This window comes from Perca fluviatilis, chromosome 21 (genome assembly GCF_010015445.1).
Source record: "Perca fluviatilis chromosome 21, GENO_Pfluv_1.0, whole genome shotgun sequence".
NCBI classification, from domain to species: Eukaryota; Metazoa; Chordata; class Actinopteri; order Perciformes; family Percidae; genus Perca; species Perca fluviatilis.
The window spans coordinates 16,585,346-16,604,065 of record NC_053132.1 but is presented as its reverse complement, the minus strand read 5'-3'; the positions used below and the strand labels follow the sequence as shown (position 1 = coordinate 16,604,065).

The 18,720-nt window shown below is 41.9% G+C and overlaps 1 protein-coding gene across 1 annotated transcript in view; it reads left to right on the top strand.

The window, feature by feature from the left end:
• The window catches only part of taok2b (TAO kinase 2b), a 30,224-nt gene extending 12,532 nt beyond the window's left edge, over positions 1–17,692 (top strand). The window contains 10 exon segments of the mRNA XM_039788031.1: positions 2,405–2,572; positions 3,808–4,014; positions 4,608–4,846; positions 5,113–5,290; positions 5,652–5,780; positions 6,089–6,292; positions 6,497–6,736; positions 11,911–12,123; positions 14,659–14,841; positions 15,342–17,692. Coding sequence (XP_039643965.1) covers positions 2,405–2,572; positions 3,808–4,014; positions 4,608–4,846; positions 5,113–5,290; positions 5,652–5,780; positions 6,089–6,292; positions 6,497–6,736; positions 11,911–12,123; positions 14,659–14,841; positions 15,342–16,280 — 2,700 coding nt within the window. The 3' untranslated portion in view covers positions 16,281–17,692.
• Positions 17,693–18,720: the final 1,028 nt, after the last annotated feature.

The window sequence follows — 18,720 nt, the reverse complement described above, 5'->3', positions numbered from 1 at the left end:
CATTGTACATACTTTATACAGAGTGAGCAGCAGCTTCTTATGGAAGTATGATATCATGAAATACATTTGTATAAAAAAGAAAAACACACGACGCTGTAATGAAACAGCGAGAAGCGTGGCGAGACGATTGCGGACCGACTGAATGCGTAATTGTAGCCTAAATATATACATTAACTGACAACTGCTCTGAATTGAAACCGTCATAATCATACCATTCAAGGATTAGGCTACTAATCATTTCGCGCAAATTAACAGTTGTACTCTTTGCCTTAAAAGTAAGCAGAAGATAATGTTACTCAGGAAATTTACCATAAAGATCAATTTTCTACAACGCTAGAATATGATGCGTAAATATCTCTTTTTTCTTTTTCTCTCTCATGGGCTAAAATATAAATGTCCTAAGTCATATTAACTTCCACTGCTCGCGTTTAATGCAAAGTGTACAACTGTTCGTTTTGGCCCAATGACAGTGACTTATTGAATGGTTTCAGTTAAGAGCAGTAGTTCATAAATGTATATTTTTAGACTATCATTCAGTCTGTCCGCTATTGTTCGCCGCGTTTTTTTTTTTTATTTGATAGAGGACGAGTTTTCTTCTCTACATATTATATGCCTTGCTCCCTGTATATATGGACATAGAAAATAAAGACACTAAAGAACTTGGACTCTAAAATCTAGAAACTATGAAGATAATTAAGTGATAAATTCCATGCACACTGTAAACATGAATGGAACAGAGTGATATTCATCAGTTATTTCCCCAAATATAAGGTCAAAAACCATTGAGGTGTCCCTCTCCCTGTTGTCATGAATGCACAGTAGCCTACATCACTAGATAGTTACTGGTCCAGGGAAATGAACTTAGACTATAATTTGGGAGGACTGTACAATTAGGATATGTTCTTAAAATTGTACAATCCTCCCAAATTATAGTTGCAGTTTACTGGACAACACAAATTGTGTGCTAAGAATGCCAAATACAATGTACATGGAAGTGGAACAAACATGATACTTATTGTTAAAGAATAAAAAAAAAAAATGAATCAACCAAAATAATTCAAGGTGCATTGGTCAACTATAGAAATGTACAGCATTGTATGTATTGCCCTTAGTAACAGACTTCATTTAAAACACATTTGAAATTTGATCAGCCTTTTCTAATTATCTCAACAACTGCCATAATATATTAATTAAACTTCTAACAACAATATGAACATCAGTCTTCATACAGCAATATAACAGTAATAATGTCACATGAATAATTATAAAAATAATGGTCACAACTTTAAATAATAACAATACTTAAATGAACAGCAATATGCACCTGTTGTATTTTAATCCATGCTGATAACAATAGGTTAAAACCACTGCTGGGTGATCAGAAAAGGCTCCAGGATTAAATAAATCCTGGCTGTTAGCCTGGTCAGGAGCAGGCTAGCTGTACAGAATAAATCTCCATGGTGATTTATGTGCCTCCGCTTTCGTGAAACCGAATCAAGGCTTAATTCATCCAGGATAACTGGGAAATCCCGGCTTAATCCCTTATCTTGGTTTTGTGAAACAGGCCCCTGGTGTTCAAATTGAATTAGTTATTTCAAAATAAAGTGCTACCCTTTCTCTTTAGTTACAACCAGCTGTAAATAAATACTATAGTAGTCTCTGTTTACGTTTGCTGGTCCAGTTGACTTAAATGTGTGCTGGCATAACAAGCAGGTCAGCTTGTTGGTGTTGGGGAAACAAATAATTTGCCTTTGCCTAATATCAAAGGAAAACAGTGAGTGGAAGTGTAATGTGTGAGCATCAGTAGTTGTGTTTCCATTTACCTATTTTGACGCACATTTTGAAGTATTGCATTAGAAAATGTGAATGGAAAGATGAAAAAATTCAACAAAACTTCCTCAGTTTTGCAAAAATGTTACACTTGCTTGAGGTGGTTTTTGCCTTTGCGAAAAGAGTTCATTCGCTAAATGGGATGTGGAAACACCTTTAGCAGACATTTACTCACAGGACTAATCGGGTGTTTCCGCTGTCGGCATCCTCCCTGATATTCCCATAACGTGTCTTTCATGTCTCCGGACAGCATGACACATGGCCAATACTCGCAGACATTAAAGAACAATTCAAACTTGCTCAATTGAACCAAATTCCTGAAGACCTCTCCATTTCTCTCGTTCTGGGCTAGATGCGGTTAGATGGCAGAGGCAAATGTTTTGTTTCCGTCTAGCAACCTCTACTTCTTCTAATCCGTTTACTGGCAGCTTACTGACGAAACTACGTTGTTAACTCGCTCCAAACCACTTGATGGAAACACCACTAATTTGCATTTCTTTCATGATCTCAGACCCTCAGGATCCTGTGACTATTTTATTGTTCGTTCATTCTCTTAACCCTTCTATCCACCCAGCACCATTTCCTATGCAGAGAGCGTCCCATGACAGCTGTGATGGACCTGATCGCCCGCACCAAGGACGCTGTCCGCGAGCTGGACAACCTTCAGTACCGGAAGATGAAGAAAATCCTCTTCCATGAGGCACACAACGGCCCCGCACCAGAAGGAGGCGAAGAGGAAGAGGTAAGAATGGGAACAAGGGGAGCAAGAGGCCAACAGAGCTGTAAGGAGACATGAGGTTAAAAAATAAGTCTGGGAGGTCGTAAGGTTAGAGACGCAGTGACTGATGGATAAATCTATTACTATATATATAACTATATATATAACTATTATAACTATTGGCTTTCTTAATGTACTAACTAGGGATGTCCTGATCAAGTTTTTTGTCCCCGAGCCGAGTCCTTTAACACTGGGTGTCCAATCCGATACTGATTGTAGGTACCTATTTACCTAAATGTTGATTGAATGTGTATCTGACACATTTAAATAACAGCTGTAGACTACTTAATTTGGCAAACCTTATTTTTCACAAGCTACCTGATTCAAGTCCTGGTTGGAATGCTCGCACCGTAGAAACCTGCTGTCATAAATGAGAGCAATGCTGCAACACTAGCAGGCGAGGTTGACAAAACACAGTAGAGTACAGTAATGAAAGGATCACATTTGTTCCGCTTTATTTTAGCAGATAAAAATATGCCCAGATCAGCACCAATATTGATTCTTAAGGTCGCCTAGGGACTTCTTTACTTTAAACATTACAGTGCTTTGAGTGGTCTGATTTTTGTGTGCCTCAAAGTTGGTTATTGTGTCGTATTTCCTGCTAACCACGAGAATGACACAAGGACTCTTGAAAACACACTCATTACTTCTCATTTTGTTGTAAATGTGAGATTGAAATGGAAATCTCTCCAAACTTTCAGAAACTCCTAACCCTAAACTTCATAACGGAGTTCCTGTAATAATCCTAAAGTTCGTAGGAGTCTAGTTAAACAAAACAAAGTAGTATGAGCTGCCTTAAAAATGAAGCTTGCAAAAAAACTTATTTCTGAAGAGGAAGAAGCAAGTATCAGGGTCTGTAAGGAAAAACAGCTGGTTTCAGCATCCATCCTGCCTTTGTATTGTATGTGTGAATATATATATTGTGAACTTAGGGCCCCTTCCTCTCCATACAAAGGCCTTTGTTTGCATAAACATTTAATTCCAGTTAGTTGTTCCCCCGAAAAAGGAAATGAAGGAATTCTAAGAACGCAGGGCTGCACTTTTATAGTGTTGGCTCGTGTCTCACTGTTGGTTTGTTTCATATTTACTGTATGTCTGCTCAGAAGGGTTTTCTTAGGATAAACACATTTGTGTACGCTATAAACTGGTAAAAACACTTGCACCACCTAACAAAACGTCCTCTTTTTCTTTACCGTAAGGATGTGGAGCAGTATATGCTGCGCACCGGCACAGTCAACAGCATGGAGAGCTCCCACTCTTTGCCATCCATGTCAATCAGTGCCAGCTCCCAGAGCAGCTCAGTCAACAGCCTGGCAGACGGCTCTGACGACAGCGGGGAGATGGCCATGATGCAGGAGGGAGAGCACACCGTCACCTCTAACAGCTCCGTCCTGCACAAGCCCCTGGTCAGTCCAAATGTTTTCCTGTCTGTGGGACACCGTTTCACATAGAGCCTTTTCCTAAGATGTATATCATCATAATATCATAATAGAAATAAAATTTGTTTTAAGGTGCATAAAATCATCAGTGAGTAAATTCTGTAAAGGTATTGGAAGCATAACCCTTTCACTTACTTTTCACTTTGTCTTACTTAAATACTGGAGTTGGACAAACTTGTCAGGCCAATTTTACACATGCAAACTTGCGCCACCTACAGGAAATGGAAGGTAAAAGCCGTTTAGACCTACAGGTGCACTGTAGACACGTCGGTCTTTCCACCTGCAGAGTAGAGGGAGAAAGTCAAAACACAGCACAACAGCAAGTTCACCAGACCAACTGCTGAAGCTTCAGGTTTTGTTGGGCTGAGTGAATCTTCACTGAGCCAAAGCCCCAAATGAAGTTAATGCCCCTGTATTTGATATTTAATACTAGGATGACATTTAGCTAAAAGACTAGACAGTGGAAAATTCCTATCCTTATCCTAAACCACCACACACTTGTTTTTATAAATCCTTTCCCTCGCTTCTCTTTCCTCTTTTGCTCTGTCTTCGCTATGTAGAGCCACGACAACATCTATGATGATCCGTATCAGCCAGAGGTTGACCCACTACGAGAAGCATTGTCTGCAGGTGGTGGTGGAGGGGGAGGCAGCGGAGGAGGAGGGGGAGGAGGAGGAGGAGGAGGAGGGAGGCGTCGTCGAGGCAGAGACCATTTTGCCACCATTAGGACAGCCTCGCTCGTCACTCGTCAGATCCAGGAACATGAGCAGGGCTCGGCCCTGAGAGAGCAGATGTCTGGGTAAGGTGACACATACATGCCATTTATTGCTACAAAAGGAAGACAAAGACAACATGTTTCAAGTTTATTTGTATAGCTCCTAATCATACTTGCAATGTGAAAAGGCTTTCCAGTCCACACCTTATAAATATATAAAACGGAAACCTGTACATTTTAAACTTTAACAGAGAACAAATAAAACCTTCAGTGAAAACCTTGTTTGAAATAAGCGAATCAGAGAGCTTACCTTCCTTCTGGCTAACTTCATGCCCTGCGTCTCCTCACAGGTACAAGCGAATGCGCCGGCAGCACCAGAAGCAGCTGATGGGCCTGGAGAACAAGCTGAAGGCGGAGATGGACGAGCACCAGCTGAGACTGGACAAAGAGCTGGAGAATCAGAGGAACAGCTTCTCAATGGAGGGAGAAAAGCTCTCCAAGAAGCACCAGGCTATCCTTGAGAAGGAGGTGAGCTGGTGGAGGGTGAGTGACCCATAGTGAGAGGAGAGCAGAGGGTTGGATGAATACCAGATGCAGACATGTCAAGAAGGATTTCATCAAATATTACCCCACACACCGGGTGTGTGAGGCGCATTCCTAACCGGGCGCCCGGAGTGGACACTTGGGACATATTGATTTCAGCAGCAATTTGGTTATTGAGTTTCTAATTCTTCTTACTTTTAGACTAGTCTAAGATTAAACCTCTGTTTTATACAAATTATTCGTTAGGAAAATCCCAAACAGCTACCTGATATATAGTGAATATTCTATATTTTTTATCTTAAAAGCTCTGATGGTAACGAGATTGTGTTTTTGTTTTTTCTTTCAGACAAAGGCAGTTCTGACTGAGGAGAAGAAGTTCCAGCAGCACATACTGGGCCAGCAAAAGAAGGAGTTGACGGGTCTGCTGGAGTCCCAGAAACGGCAGTATCGCCAACGCAAGGAGCAGCTCAAAGAGGTGCTTCTAGGTTTTTCACCAGTCAGCTGACAACCACAAAAGTATTTGTGTGAGAATTATAGATAGAAACGTGGCTCCTGTCATGAATAAATAAAACCATTGTTGATCAGCTCGACCAGCTACTACTGGCACATTCCAATTTAACTCTATAAGAATTTAACTTCTATTTATTTTTACCATTAAAATGACTTAAATTAAAATGAATCCTACGTCATACTAACACTATACAAACAGCATTGATCTTTCAGCCTATTCAGCTAACACTGCTGTACTTTCTGTTCATTGCCTTTCATTTATTTCCACTCCAGGAACTGAATGAGAACCAGTCAACACCAAAGCGGGAGAAACAAGAGTGGTTGGTGCATCAGAAGGAGTGTCTGCAGCAGCTGCAGGCCGAGGAAGAGGCAGGCCTGCTGCGGCGGCAGAGGCAGTATTATGAGCTACAGTGTCGTCAGTACAAGAGGAAGATGCTGCTGGCACGCCACAACCTGGAGCAAGACCTGCTCCGAGAGGTACCATTTTATTAAATTAGATTGGCGTGTCAATGTTGGATCAGCAAATCAATTCTCCTAAAACCTATTTTAAGCAGCCAGCAGTCCAGTAGGATTCAATATTCAACATAGATTTGTAGAGAAACGTGTCCTGCGACAAGTTTCCTCTCCTCACGATATTACAATATCATTCCTGCCTCTTTATCATTCTCTATTCTTCTCTAGGACCTGAACAAGAAGCAGACTCTGAAGGACCTGGAGTGTGCAATGCTTCTACGTCACCACGAGTCCACCCAGGAGCTGGAGTTCCGCCAGCTGGGTTTGGTGCAGCGTACGCGGGCCGACCTGATCCGCACGCAGCACCAGACGGAGCTCACCAACCAGATGGAGTACAACAAGAGGCGTGAGCAGGAGCTGCGTCAGAAACACGCCGTGGAGGTCCGCCAGCAGCCCAAGAGCCTCAAAGTGAGTGAGGAGGGAGAGGACAGCGAGGCGGGGGTGGTAGGAGTAGAGGGGGAGGACGAGAGGGAAGGCGGGTTTGAAAAGGGGAGGGAGGTGCATGATGTTGAGAATGAGCTCGATGGAGCAGTATTGGAAGATGATGAAATGTGTGCGAGTGCCCCTGTGGTTAAAAGGAAAGTTGAGTTCGATGACAACAATATAACAAAGGGAGAAGATGAGAATGAGAGGGAGGAGTGGAAAGTCAGTGAAGAGGGGACAGTAGTGAGGGAAGTAGAAGGAGTGCAGTGGGAGTACGAGGATGATCCCAGTAAAACTGCACAGGTCGACACTGATGACGAGGAAGAAGAGGGCAGGGGCGTGGCCGACGGTTGTCCGTCAGAGTTCATCTTGTCCCTGTCCCCAGAAAAGAGACGACTCCGTGAGCGAGTGATCGATGAGCTGTCTGAGTTTTACTTCCCTGATGCTGCAGAGGAGCTGGACCCCGAACCCATCACTTCCCCTCCTCCCCCTCCCCCCACCCAGACTTCTTTCCCTTCACTCTTCTCTCACGCCATCTGCCTCCTCCTCTCCCTCTCTGCTGCTGCCCAGCCCTCCAACCTCACTTTGCTGCTACTCTCCATCTTCCTCCTCTCCCTCCGTCGCTCACCTCCTCTGCCCTCGGTGGCCTCTGTTCTTCTTTCCGCTGAGCTTGCCTTCTTGGCTCTCTTCTTCTCGTACCTCTTCCTTCGTTCATGCTGCTCTCTTTCTCTCTCCACATATCTGTCGCTCAGCCTCTGGGCCAACGGCCTCTTCAGTTTAGGACTCTCCCTCAGTTTGGGGATTTATTACATCCCCATGATTTTGATTTCAGCCTCCTTCCTCAGCTCTCCCTCCCTCTTCCTCTCTCTCTACTTGGTGGTGGTGCTGATTGTCAGGCCGGCCCGCGACTTCCTCCAGTATGCACCCCGCAAAGTCAACCGCCTCTGCATGCGCGTCCTTTTCCGTCTGCCTCGGCCCCTGTTTGCTATGTGCCAGTCGGTCCTGGGCGGTATGGCTGAGCGTAACCTCTATGAGATGTTTCCCAAAGCAGGGCGCAACTGGGGTGGGCGCCAGTCCAAAATCCCAGTCCCCCTAAAGAGCTTGCCTTTAGAGTATCAGGCTCGCTGCAGTAACACCTTTCCCTTGGCCAAGGGCCTCCTCTGGGTGAAGCGTTTCAGTAGACGCCCCCTCGGGGTCCTGGCAGACCTGGCTAACTCCATAGTGCTAAAACTTGCTGGAAAGCTCCTTAAAAAGCTTCCGCTCAGTGTCTGGATCAGACTCCAAACTCTGGGCCTCTTGAAGAAGGAGAACCCAAGCAGGCTGCCCCGACTGCTGCCCAGGGAGGTCAGAGAGAGGAGACAGAGGGAGAGGAGGGGGAGAGAGAGGGAGAGACAGAGAAGGCAAGAGAGGTTGTTCCGTGAAGAGGCGAAGTGGGAGTGTGGGTTGAGGCGAACATCATCTGGAAGGTTTGTCAGGAGGAAAATTCGGCCGTGGAGATAGCAAGAGTGTGAGACAAATTGAAGGAAAGTGAAACATGCTGGTAGTGTGGGAGTGTCTGTGAGCGTGATCATGCTCTTTGTTCCATTGTTCAACCATCGTTTGTGTGTCTCTCTTGTTACATAACTCCCCAAATGGTTTGTGGTCACATTTCTTAAAGATGAGACCTATTTGACCCTGCACACATACATCTGTACATCAGGCTGAACGCGATTTTGGCTGTTGAAGCTTTTCCAAACAGGCGTACATCGTGCATGTGTGCACACAAGCCGTACTGTTGATTCAGTGGGCTCTGCAAACGTAAACATGCAGCTGAACCCTTTGTTACTGTACCAAACCCAGTGAAGTTTTCATTATTGTGCTTTTTGTAAAAGTTTTTTTTTTTTTTTTTTTTCTTTTCATTATTTTGCTCTTAATTTGTAAGACAAATATTTTTATGGTTATTTTTAAGACCGGTTTTGTGCAATCTTTTGTTTTTCTTTATAGTGGTCTTATTTTAGAGGGTGCACTGTTGTCTCAGTACTCAGAACAAATATTGCAGTGTTGCATAGCTTCATGGCTATAATTTCACCCCCCAAAGTGGAATACTGTGAAAAAAGCAACAGAAAAAAAACTTTGATTTCACTAACACCACCCTGAACACTAGCCCTCTGTCGGTATAAAAGTGCAATAAACAGCTGAACAGAAAGATGTGGGACCACTGTAGGACATTTGATATCACTGAGACATGTAGTTTCTCTGTTTAGAAGTCCAAGTGGGAAATAGTTAGCGGAAGGTCCTAAATATAAAGTTTGGGGCCATTTAGCTGGAATAATAAGCCTGTCCAGCTCAATTGTTTCATGTTAACACATCATTGGATATTATTTACAGCTGGTGAAATCATCTTTCAGATTCTAGTTAGATATACTATTATTATTGCCCTTTATGCAATACTCTTGTTATGATTTACCATGTAAACATTCAGATATTTCCCCCATAATATTCCTTTTAAATGTGCAGCAATTGAGTGCCTAGTTACAACTGTGTGCACAAATGTTAATATCTCTTGTGAAGTGACGTATCTGAAATTTATAGTGGAAACATAAGAAAGCAGGATATACTTTGGAGTAGGGAAAAGTATAATTTAATAAAAAACTATTTAATATTTTTAATGTAGCTTAATTTATATGAAGCCATATAGCCAATCATTTGAGACATATAATCAGAAAATAAGTCCAAAGATTGATGCAACTACTGAATGTGAAAGTTTGAGCAGATCACCATCATATGAAAAGAAGATATCCCCTAATAGCAGACACCTCTTTCATTTTGCACTGTCCCAAAGACCATTATAAAAAATAAAAATAAAAGTGGGAGAACAGATCACTTTAACGATCATTAAAAGTTTAGTCAATGAAACCTCAAAAAAAAAAAAAATGCAACTTCCCAGAACCTAACGGGATGTCTTCCAATATCTTGTTTTGCACAATCAAAAGTCCAAAACCCAAAGATATTTAGTTTACATTGATACATGACGGGGAACAACAACAAATCCTCCGAAGTGAGGAGCTGGAACCAGAGAATGTTTGGCAATTTTTTCACTATTTTTGCTTAATAGATTACTTCAGCTGGACCAAAAAGAAAACTTGACATTAATTGAATGAAGTTTAGGAGAAATGTGCAGTTGTCACATGCCTATATTTGAGAGTATACACATTGTAAAATGTGCATATTTGCAAGGGAAATCTGGTTAAGAAGAGTAAAATGCATTAGTGCCTATACTTGCTAATTATGTAGGGAAAAGTGCCCTGTGCTGTATATCACAGAAGGAGGACATTTGAGCCATTTACATGGAGGAGTATTGAGTAGGAAAACCTGTATCTTGACTGTATTTGACCCAGGCAGATGACAAAAAGTAGGGCACTTTTTGGGGAAGTCTACCTTTTTTTAAAGAACGTTGTTTTATTTGAATGTAACTTATTTGCCATTGATTTTAAATTTGTGTTCCAGTATCAGTTATTTCCTGTTCCTCTGTGTATGTTTACATGTTTGTAATCTGTTTTGTTGTGACACCATTTCTACAGAGTTATATCACCTTGAGTTTTTTTCTTTTATATTTTATTTATAAGGCTAGTACTGCATTTGGTTTGGCAGCCATTTTGTTGTCCTTTTATTCTCATTTTTAGCTGCATGAGTGTTGGCGTACTGTATGGCTGTGTGCTCGCAAACGGCAAAATATTTTGTCATACTTCCAGATTTTTTTTTCTTTACACAAAAAAATAAATTATTTTGTGTGGAAATCATTGTCTTGTTTGTTTTTATGATTTTTGTTTCCATTATTTCCACGCTGTCTTCATTTGTTTACTTTTTATGATTTTTTATTTTTTTTTGCCAATCTTATTGTATTGAAAGATCCCTTTTATCATTTTGTTGATCATCATTCCTCCCGTATCACACATTTTATCTCTGCTGTCATCTGTGGTGCCTAACATAATGTTCTGTGACTTTGTTTAGTAGTATTTCTAATCTAAGGTTTAAATATGTTTAGGGATGTTAACTGATGGGTATATAATCATTATAGGCCTCATACAAGAAGGATGTGTTATTTGAATCCATGTTTTTTAAGCCGAATCACAACTTTAATTTAAAGTGCATGAAATTAACAAACTTAATCATCACACAGAGGTGTGTCTGAATATGTTAAACTATAAACCTTCATTCTTAATGATAACTTGCACAAAAAGGTTAAATAATATTGTAACCTTTTTTTTTTTTTACTTTTAGATGTCAATGCAGATTAATCACTTTTTTGTTATTACTGTTTTCTGAAATTGTAGGTTTGTTTATATCTGACATATTTCTGAACATTAGGTTTAAACAGCCCTGTTCAATAATTATCACCTGACGAAAAATGCACATCTGCATAGCTAGAAGCCAACCTCTAAATAAATGTAAGAAAAATACCCTCTAAGAGTAAACAACATTTCATTTATTTGTCCTTACATAACTAGGAATTATATTACAGGCATTGACTGAAAGTGGCCTTCATTGCAATAAAATAATTGGATCCATATATATAATCACAAAATGTTAAAAAGAATGTTGTTGCATAAATCTACAGTAGTCATGCAAACCGATTTATTTCCCCCCTTACTGAGGAACCTGAAACGGACACATGCATATTGTCCGCCACTGTCAAGCGGGGAAAAAAATGCACAAATAAGAATTTAATGTTAGCAGACATCTTGGATTCATTGTATCGATCACTGTATGAATATAACTCTTATAAAATGAGCACAGTCCTTTTAATTTGAAATCAAGTATACTACTCCACAATTGAAAATAATTATTATAATACTATTTAGTAATATTTCAGCAAGATTGGTCAGGCCTTCCTATAACAATGCTAAAATAACGTGTGTACCAAATGAGTGGGCCTGAGTCATTTTACCGTGATGCTGTCACTGTCAAAGATTCAACATTTGACAGGTATTTATACTTTTTAAAATTACATTTTTACCATCAGAGTCGTGTCAGCATTTTGGTAACAAAATTCATAGCAAGTCGTTACAAAATGTCTTTTTCCCAGTGATTTTCTGTTTAACATCCATCTCCATGTTCATTTATAAAAGCACAGGAGCACTTTAGCCCAGCTGCTTCCTTCTCTGTCCTCTCTCCTCCAGTCCAAAGAGCTGCAGATTAAGCGCCAGTTCCAGGACACCTGTAAGATCCAAACCCGTCAGTACAAGGCCCTGCGCAACCACCTGCTGGAGAACACACCCAAGTCGGATCACAAGGCTGTGCTGAAGCGGCTGAAGGACGAGCAGACTCGTAAGCTGGCCATCCTGGCCGAGCAGTATGACCACTCCATCAATGATATGCTGTCGACACAGGCTGTGAGTAAGGCAAGGAGACGTCATTCATTTCACACTCGCACAACACCACCAGTGCTGTCCCTGGCCCGGGGGGCTGGCCTACCCACCTGCCTGCCATCCTGCACGCCAACAAGCCTCCTCCTGGTACCTCAGTGGTGATCTCCACCCAAACCCACATTTCCCAGTTTTATGTTTTCCTCTACAATCCTCCAAAACGTCCTTTTCCCTGAATTTCTCGGATTAGAAAATTTGTTCAGAGGATGAATGTTAAAGAAAATGTGTTTGAGGTTCAATCATGTCTCTGTACCGAGGCTTTATTTTCCACTTCACAATTACATTAACTATAGCTCGTTGAACCATAATGTCAGTTTGAGATGAGAACGGTAGATGTGGATCTTTGTAGTCCGTAGGGATTAAACATCTCTTTAAATTCTCTAATTGCTTTTACTTTATTCTGCATCATAACAAAATTACAATACAGTCATATGTGTTATTTTGATTTAAAGTGCTCATATTATGCTTTTTGGCGTTTTCCCTTACCTTTCCAGAGACGTCTGCCCTCTGCAGATCCTGTCACACTGTCCAAATGTTGGTGATACAACTAATAACCAACTTTTATACAAGTGCTTTCCAAAAAAAGTATTAAATCAGAAGAAGGATTAATAACTCTTTTTTTCCTCTGGCAGGTGCTTACAGAGTCAGTGTCTTACATATTTAACTAAGAATTATATGGAGATATTGAGAACCCCATACAAGTCTTGAAGTGCTCATATTATGCTTTTTGGCTTTTCCCTTTCCTTTATTGTTATATATATTTTTTTGTGCATGTTATAGGCTTCCAAGTGAAAAAGCCCAAAGTCCACCCCAAAGGGACTTACCATCTTCCAGAGAAAACACTGTTCACAAACTGCTCCAAACACTTTGTAACCCGCGTTATAATGCTCGCCTAGCTGCTACCATGGCATGCCCTCATACTCTGCTTCTGACTGGCTAGCAGTCCTTACTATGCATGTGCAACTCCAAACCAAGATTGGACAGAAGTAAGATGTCTCACTCTGTAGCTAAAATAGAGAGCTCAACACACAGGGTGAAAGGAGGAGCTGCAGAAATGTGCAGTACAACAAATATATGGTGTTTTCTGAAAATGAAACCATGTAAACCTATTCTGGTACAACCTCTAAATACAATTATGAACCTGAAAATGAGCATAATATGAGCACTTTAAATTAATTTATATTTACCATAATTTTGTCAATTGCCGATTTCAATACTAATGTGCCATTTTGTAAAAAATAAATGTTAAATTTACATATTAAGGTTGAAATCAGGGCTCAATGCAGAAAAATGTCCCCTGTAACAGTAATAAATAAATAAACAAACAAACAAAAAATGATTGAAATTATAACAATGAAAAGAAGCAAATCCTCACATTTGAGAAGCTGGAACCATGAAATGTATTTGCACGAAAAAACACCTGAAACAATTATTAAAATACTTACACTTCAGTACAGTACTAAGTAAATTTACTTAGTTACATTCCACCACTACTTAGGAGGGTTTTGCTTTTTAAATAGTCAAATATAAGCTTCAGCCCCCGCCCCCACTGCCCTCAAAGCATGGGACTCACTCACACCCAAATCCCAGGCTTTGAAGTGAATGAAACATAGTAGGAAGAGGACGGGACATAATGAAACGTCTCGTTCCCTTCGATGACATAATATCCCGGTGCCACTTTAATTACCTCACATGGCAGCATGCCACGTAAGCCCAGTAAGCCAAATCCCTGCTGCCCTTGTCTGTCTGCACATGTACTCATGCTGTGGTTTAAGTCTCAGTGGGAAGGTTTCCCACTCACTGATTAAACTCAAGCCTTTGGTCAGAAAAACTTTTTTTTAAACAAATAATGTCTTTTGAATCAAAATGTAATCAGTTCCCTGGAGCCAGGCATCTCTCTCTCTCACACACACACACACACACACACACACACACACACACACACACACACACACACACACACACACACACACGTCAAAGTAGTGCAACTGCTGTGCAACATTTTGTCATATTATACTGATTTATTTAGATAACTGATATCTGAATAGTCAATATAACGCTTCATATCCTATTCACAAACCCACCTTCAGTGATACATTTAGTTGATCAGTAGAATATGCACTGAAGTTCGTAATTTTAAATTTTTTTTATTTAGGATCCCGATTAGTTGTTAACGTATTAACAACTATTCTTCCACAGGTTGTGGTTGTGATTTTAATTTGACAATTTCTCACATTTACACTTAATTAGATGTTCGCTACCTACCATTGAATGGAACATAGACAGGCCCAGACTGATCAAACGTGAGTTACCTGGACAAAACACTCCTGAGCATTTCCTCTCTCTTCTGCCTCTCCCTCTTGCTTCTTTGCGTTTGTTAAACTCTCTAAACTTTTCCTCGACTCTAAAGCACAATTTGTTGCCCATACAATCGTGCCAAATCCATTTTTCATGCCATTTCCCTCTTTTTTTATTTATTTATTTTTTTCTTCTGTCTCTTAGCTGCGATTGGATGAGACCCAGGAAGCGGAGTACAAAGTGCTGCGGATGCAGCTGCAGCAGGAGCTGGAGCTGCTTAACGCCTACCAGAGCAAGATCAAGATCCACACCGACACGCAACACGATCGAGAGGTCAAGGACCTGGAACAGAGGGTGTCCATCCGTCGCGCCCTGCTGGAGCAGAGGGTTAGAGTCTTTGGCACTCACTTCTATGAAAGCAAAGCTCCTTAACATGTAGTAAAACCCTCTGGTGAGTTTTAGGAATCCAGTTGGGCTTGCAAAGAAGATTGTAAACTGAAAGGTAACAATATAACTTTTTGCTGTCCTATGTTGAGACTTCTACAATTGACTTACAACAACAGCACCTTTTTAATAATGGTTTTCACCACAAGGTCCTTTCAGTAGCTGTTCTGGAGCCTTCAGTCATATCACACGATCTTCCCCAGTGGGTTAGGGGTTACGCTTTAAGGACTAATAAAGATTGTCTGATTTGATCAAATAGACCCTAACTTGTGGTGAGATTGTTTTTGTCGAGAATGAAAAACGAGTTCCCGAAGAGTTTCACGTTTGCAAATCCCAAATCTTGACTCTTGGATTCAGAAAATATTTATACACCTTTTAATAATGCTACAACTTAAAGACAAATGACGTGTGCTTTCATGTGTATTCCCCTGCTCTTTTCCTAGATCGAGGAAGAGATGCTGTCCCTGCAGAATGAGCGGTCAGAACGCATCCGCACCCTCCTGGAGCGGCAGGCCAGCGAGATCGAGTCCTTCGACTCTGAGAGCTTGCGTCTGGGCTTCAGCAACATGGCACTGACAGGCATCCCCAGTGAGGCCTACCCCATGCAGGGCTACTCCAACATCCCGCCCCCCAGCTCCCGCTCCGCCGGCCACTGGAGCCACGGCATCCACCCGCAGAGCGTGCCCCCGCAGCAGCACTCCCGCCGCAGCCACAACAGCAGCAGCAGCAGCGGCATCGGTAGCAGCAGCGGAGCAGGGGACCGCCGGGGCGAGTCTTCCTCTTCCTCCCATGCCCTGGGAATGGCCCTGGGGCTGGGCAGAGAAGGGAGGGAGGTGCACCACTCGTCCCGTTCCTCCGCCTCCTCTTCCTCCTCCTCCTCCTCTTCTTCCTCCCACCACCAACGCCACCACCTGCCCCAGCACTACCACCACCAGAGCACGCCACAGCTCTACCGCGAGCGGGAGCGAGATCGAGAGAGGGAGCGGGAGAAGGAGAGGGAGCGGGAGTGGGCTGGAGTGCGAGGCTCTGGCGGCGACCTGGCCCACCCACACCCCCTGCCCTTCTCCCATCACCTGCCCTCACGCTCCTCCTCTCAGTCCCTGGCCATGCTACCTCCCCCACCGCCCGCCCCTCCCTCCATCTCCGGCCCGTCCTCCTCTTCCTCTTCCTCCTCCTCCTCGCAGGGGGGGATCTACTCCGGCGGCGGGCTGGGTGTGCGCGGTGCCCCCAGCTTGTTGGCCCTGAGGAACAGCCCCCAACCTCTGAGGAGGACGGCTTCCGGCGGAGGGCCTGGAGGAGCCGGGGGCAGCGACGGCGTCCTGAGCCGAAGCACCTCAGTCACTTCGCACATCTCCAACGGCTCCCACCTCTCCTACTCTTAAAAGGCAGGGTGGTAGCACGAAGGGTGGGAGTGATTTAGGAAGGTAGCTTTCACAGGTTGCATCTCAATACTCTCAGCTTGCCACCTTGCCTTGTGTCCTTCCTAGGACTGATCTCTACTCTCAGAAAAAAGCTACTCAGCTGAAATGCAGAGGATTTAGGGATATCACCCTTTCCTCACAACGCACAGTAAGGCAAAGAGAGGACAAACTGACATTATTGAGCTGCACCCTGCTCCTTTAGACTCAGGGTGGGTAGAGAGGTGTTCTCCCATTCTCACAGGTATAAAAAGGGAGGGAGGAATGTAACCACCTGTAATACCACTAGGTGATAATAGATTTTTTTTTTATTATTATTTTAAAGAGGAGGTTTTTGTTTAATGTTTTTATCTTTGTTACTGCCTGTATAAAAGTGTGACAGGAAATGTGAAAATGTTCTCCCAGAGCTGCAGAGAGAGGGGACAGCAGCCATGTCTTCTTCTATGATGTTCTATGCTGGAATGGAGAAAGAGAGAGGATAGGGGGAGGAAAAAAAGGTGGGTTTTTTGCATTGTGTATGTACTTGTATGTAGTCTGTAGTGTCCAGGTATATCTAGCAAGCACTCGTAACGGTGGCTCCAGAAAATAAAAAAGGGGGAGAATCACATAAGATGGGTTAGTCTCCAGCCTGCTGGGGGATTGGAAAACACTTTTTATTGATTTACAACTGTTGATGTTTTATTGGTTTTTTTTGTATTAAGTGTATTATAACAAAAACACAAAAACAAGTTGCTTGGAACGTCACCAATGCCTTTAAGGGGTTCTTAAAGGGATGCCGTGCCATCAAAAATTGTATTTGATGACTGCAAGATGATTTAAAAAACAGAATGTTTGTAAAGGCAAGAGACTGAAAAATTCTTTTAAAAAATGCAGCTGGGATGAGGAGAAACATTTGTGAGGACATGTAATAATACAAAAAAAGCTTTCTGGCATCCATGACATATTGAGTATCCAAACAACATAAGTGTCTATGGGAGTCACTCCAATGCATGAGATAGATGTACGAAAAAAAACAAAAAACATTTGTAAACATGACCAAACCACATTTGAAACGTACTGTACCTGTCCCAAGTTTCACTGGCATTGAAGATCACTTGTCCCACATTTTTAATCTTTACTGTACATATTTATGGGAATATTTAAAACAAAAACAAGTCATTGGTTTTATAGAGTAACAAAGATAATGATAGTAATTTTGATATATTCAAATGAGTATTGAATTCAAGATTTAGAGCGACAACGTCAACTGCATTTTCTAGGTGTCGATATTACCATAACTAATCCTGATGTAAATGTTGTTGTAATCATGTTCACATTTTTCTGGCAAATTAGAAAAGGGCCCACTTTTGACTGTAAAAAAAAAAAAAAAAAAAAAATACTGTTGTCAGGTACGGTGTGTGTTCAAGGTATTAATGATTATTAATAAGGGATTATTAATAATTGTTAATGATTCATGTATGTGTGTCGAGCAGTAAAGTTACTAGTTATATTGCCACATTTCTTCAGACAAAACTATAGAATTTTAAAGACACTCTTACAGCAGCAACACCCCCCACTAATCACATGATCTCTGACCTCCTCCTCTGGACTCTCATAGAAAAAAAAAAAAAAAGAAGAACAAACGTTTTTACAATTGGGCACTGGAATGTAAATGCTGGTTATCATTTTTTTTTTTTTGTTCTTTAGTGTAGGAATAAGTTTCCACACAGATGCTCTTAAAGGAAGCCTGGAGAAAAAGCGAGGAAGAGAGACGTGCACAATCCTAATCTTACTGCTGAAGTTTCCAGCATGCAACTGGTGTGTGGAGAAGAAGAAGAAGTAGTAGTGAGAGGATGGGTGTCGACTGAGCTGCTGTGAATGTGCACCCTCTTGTGCCAGCACAGCAGCAGTGACCGCAGCAGCCCGTCCTCGCAGATAAAGACACCAATCAGTGTTTCATGGGGATGCTTCTGAAGGTTCGTTTACTTACTTAAAGGTCAGAAGTAACTGGACTTTTGTTTTTATTATTTGAAATGGAGAAAAGATAATCACCCTGCTGTTTGTACAACTCAGAAACACCAGCTCAAGACAATTCCCTGTGTAACCTTCTACTTTATGCTCGGTTGGAATCTCAGTGCATGCATAAACTCCTTACAGTATATAAACTAAGAATGGCGGGTTTCAGGACGGCCTTTGTGTCGAGGGGAAATCTGTGTGGTAGTGTTTTTAGACGGGTTGTTGTTCGAGAGCAGGGAGTCTCAGTTCCTGCATCGTATGCCCGGATAAAAGATGAAGACAAAGAAGCAACACAGGCTCATCTGTGATTTGCAGAGTTTTCGGGGGTGGGGGTGGGGGGTATTCAAGTTATTCCAAGCAAGGAAGAAGGTTCAACACATGTATTGGAAAAGAAATGGGGTGCTTTAAA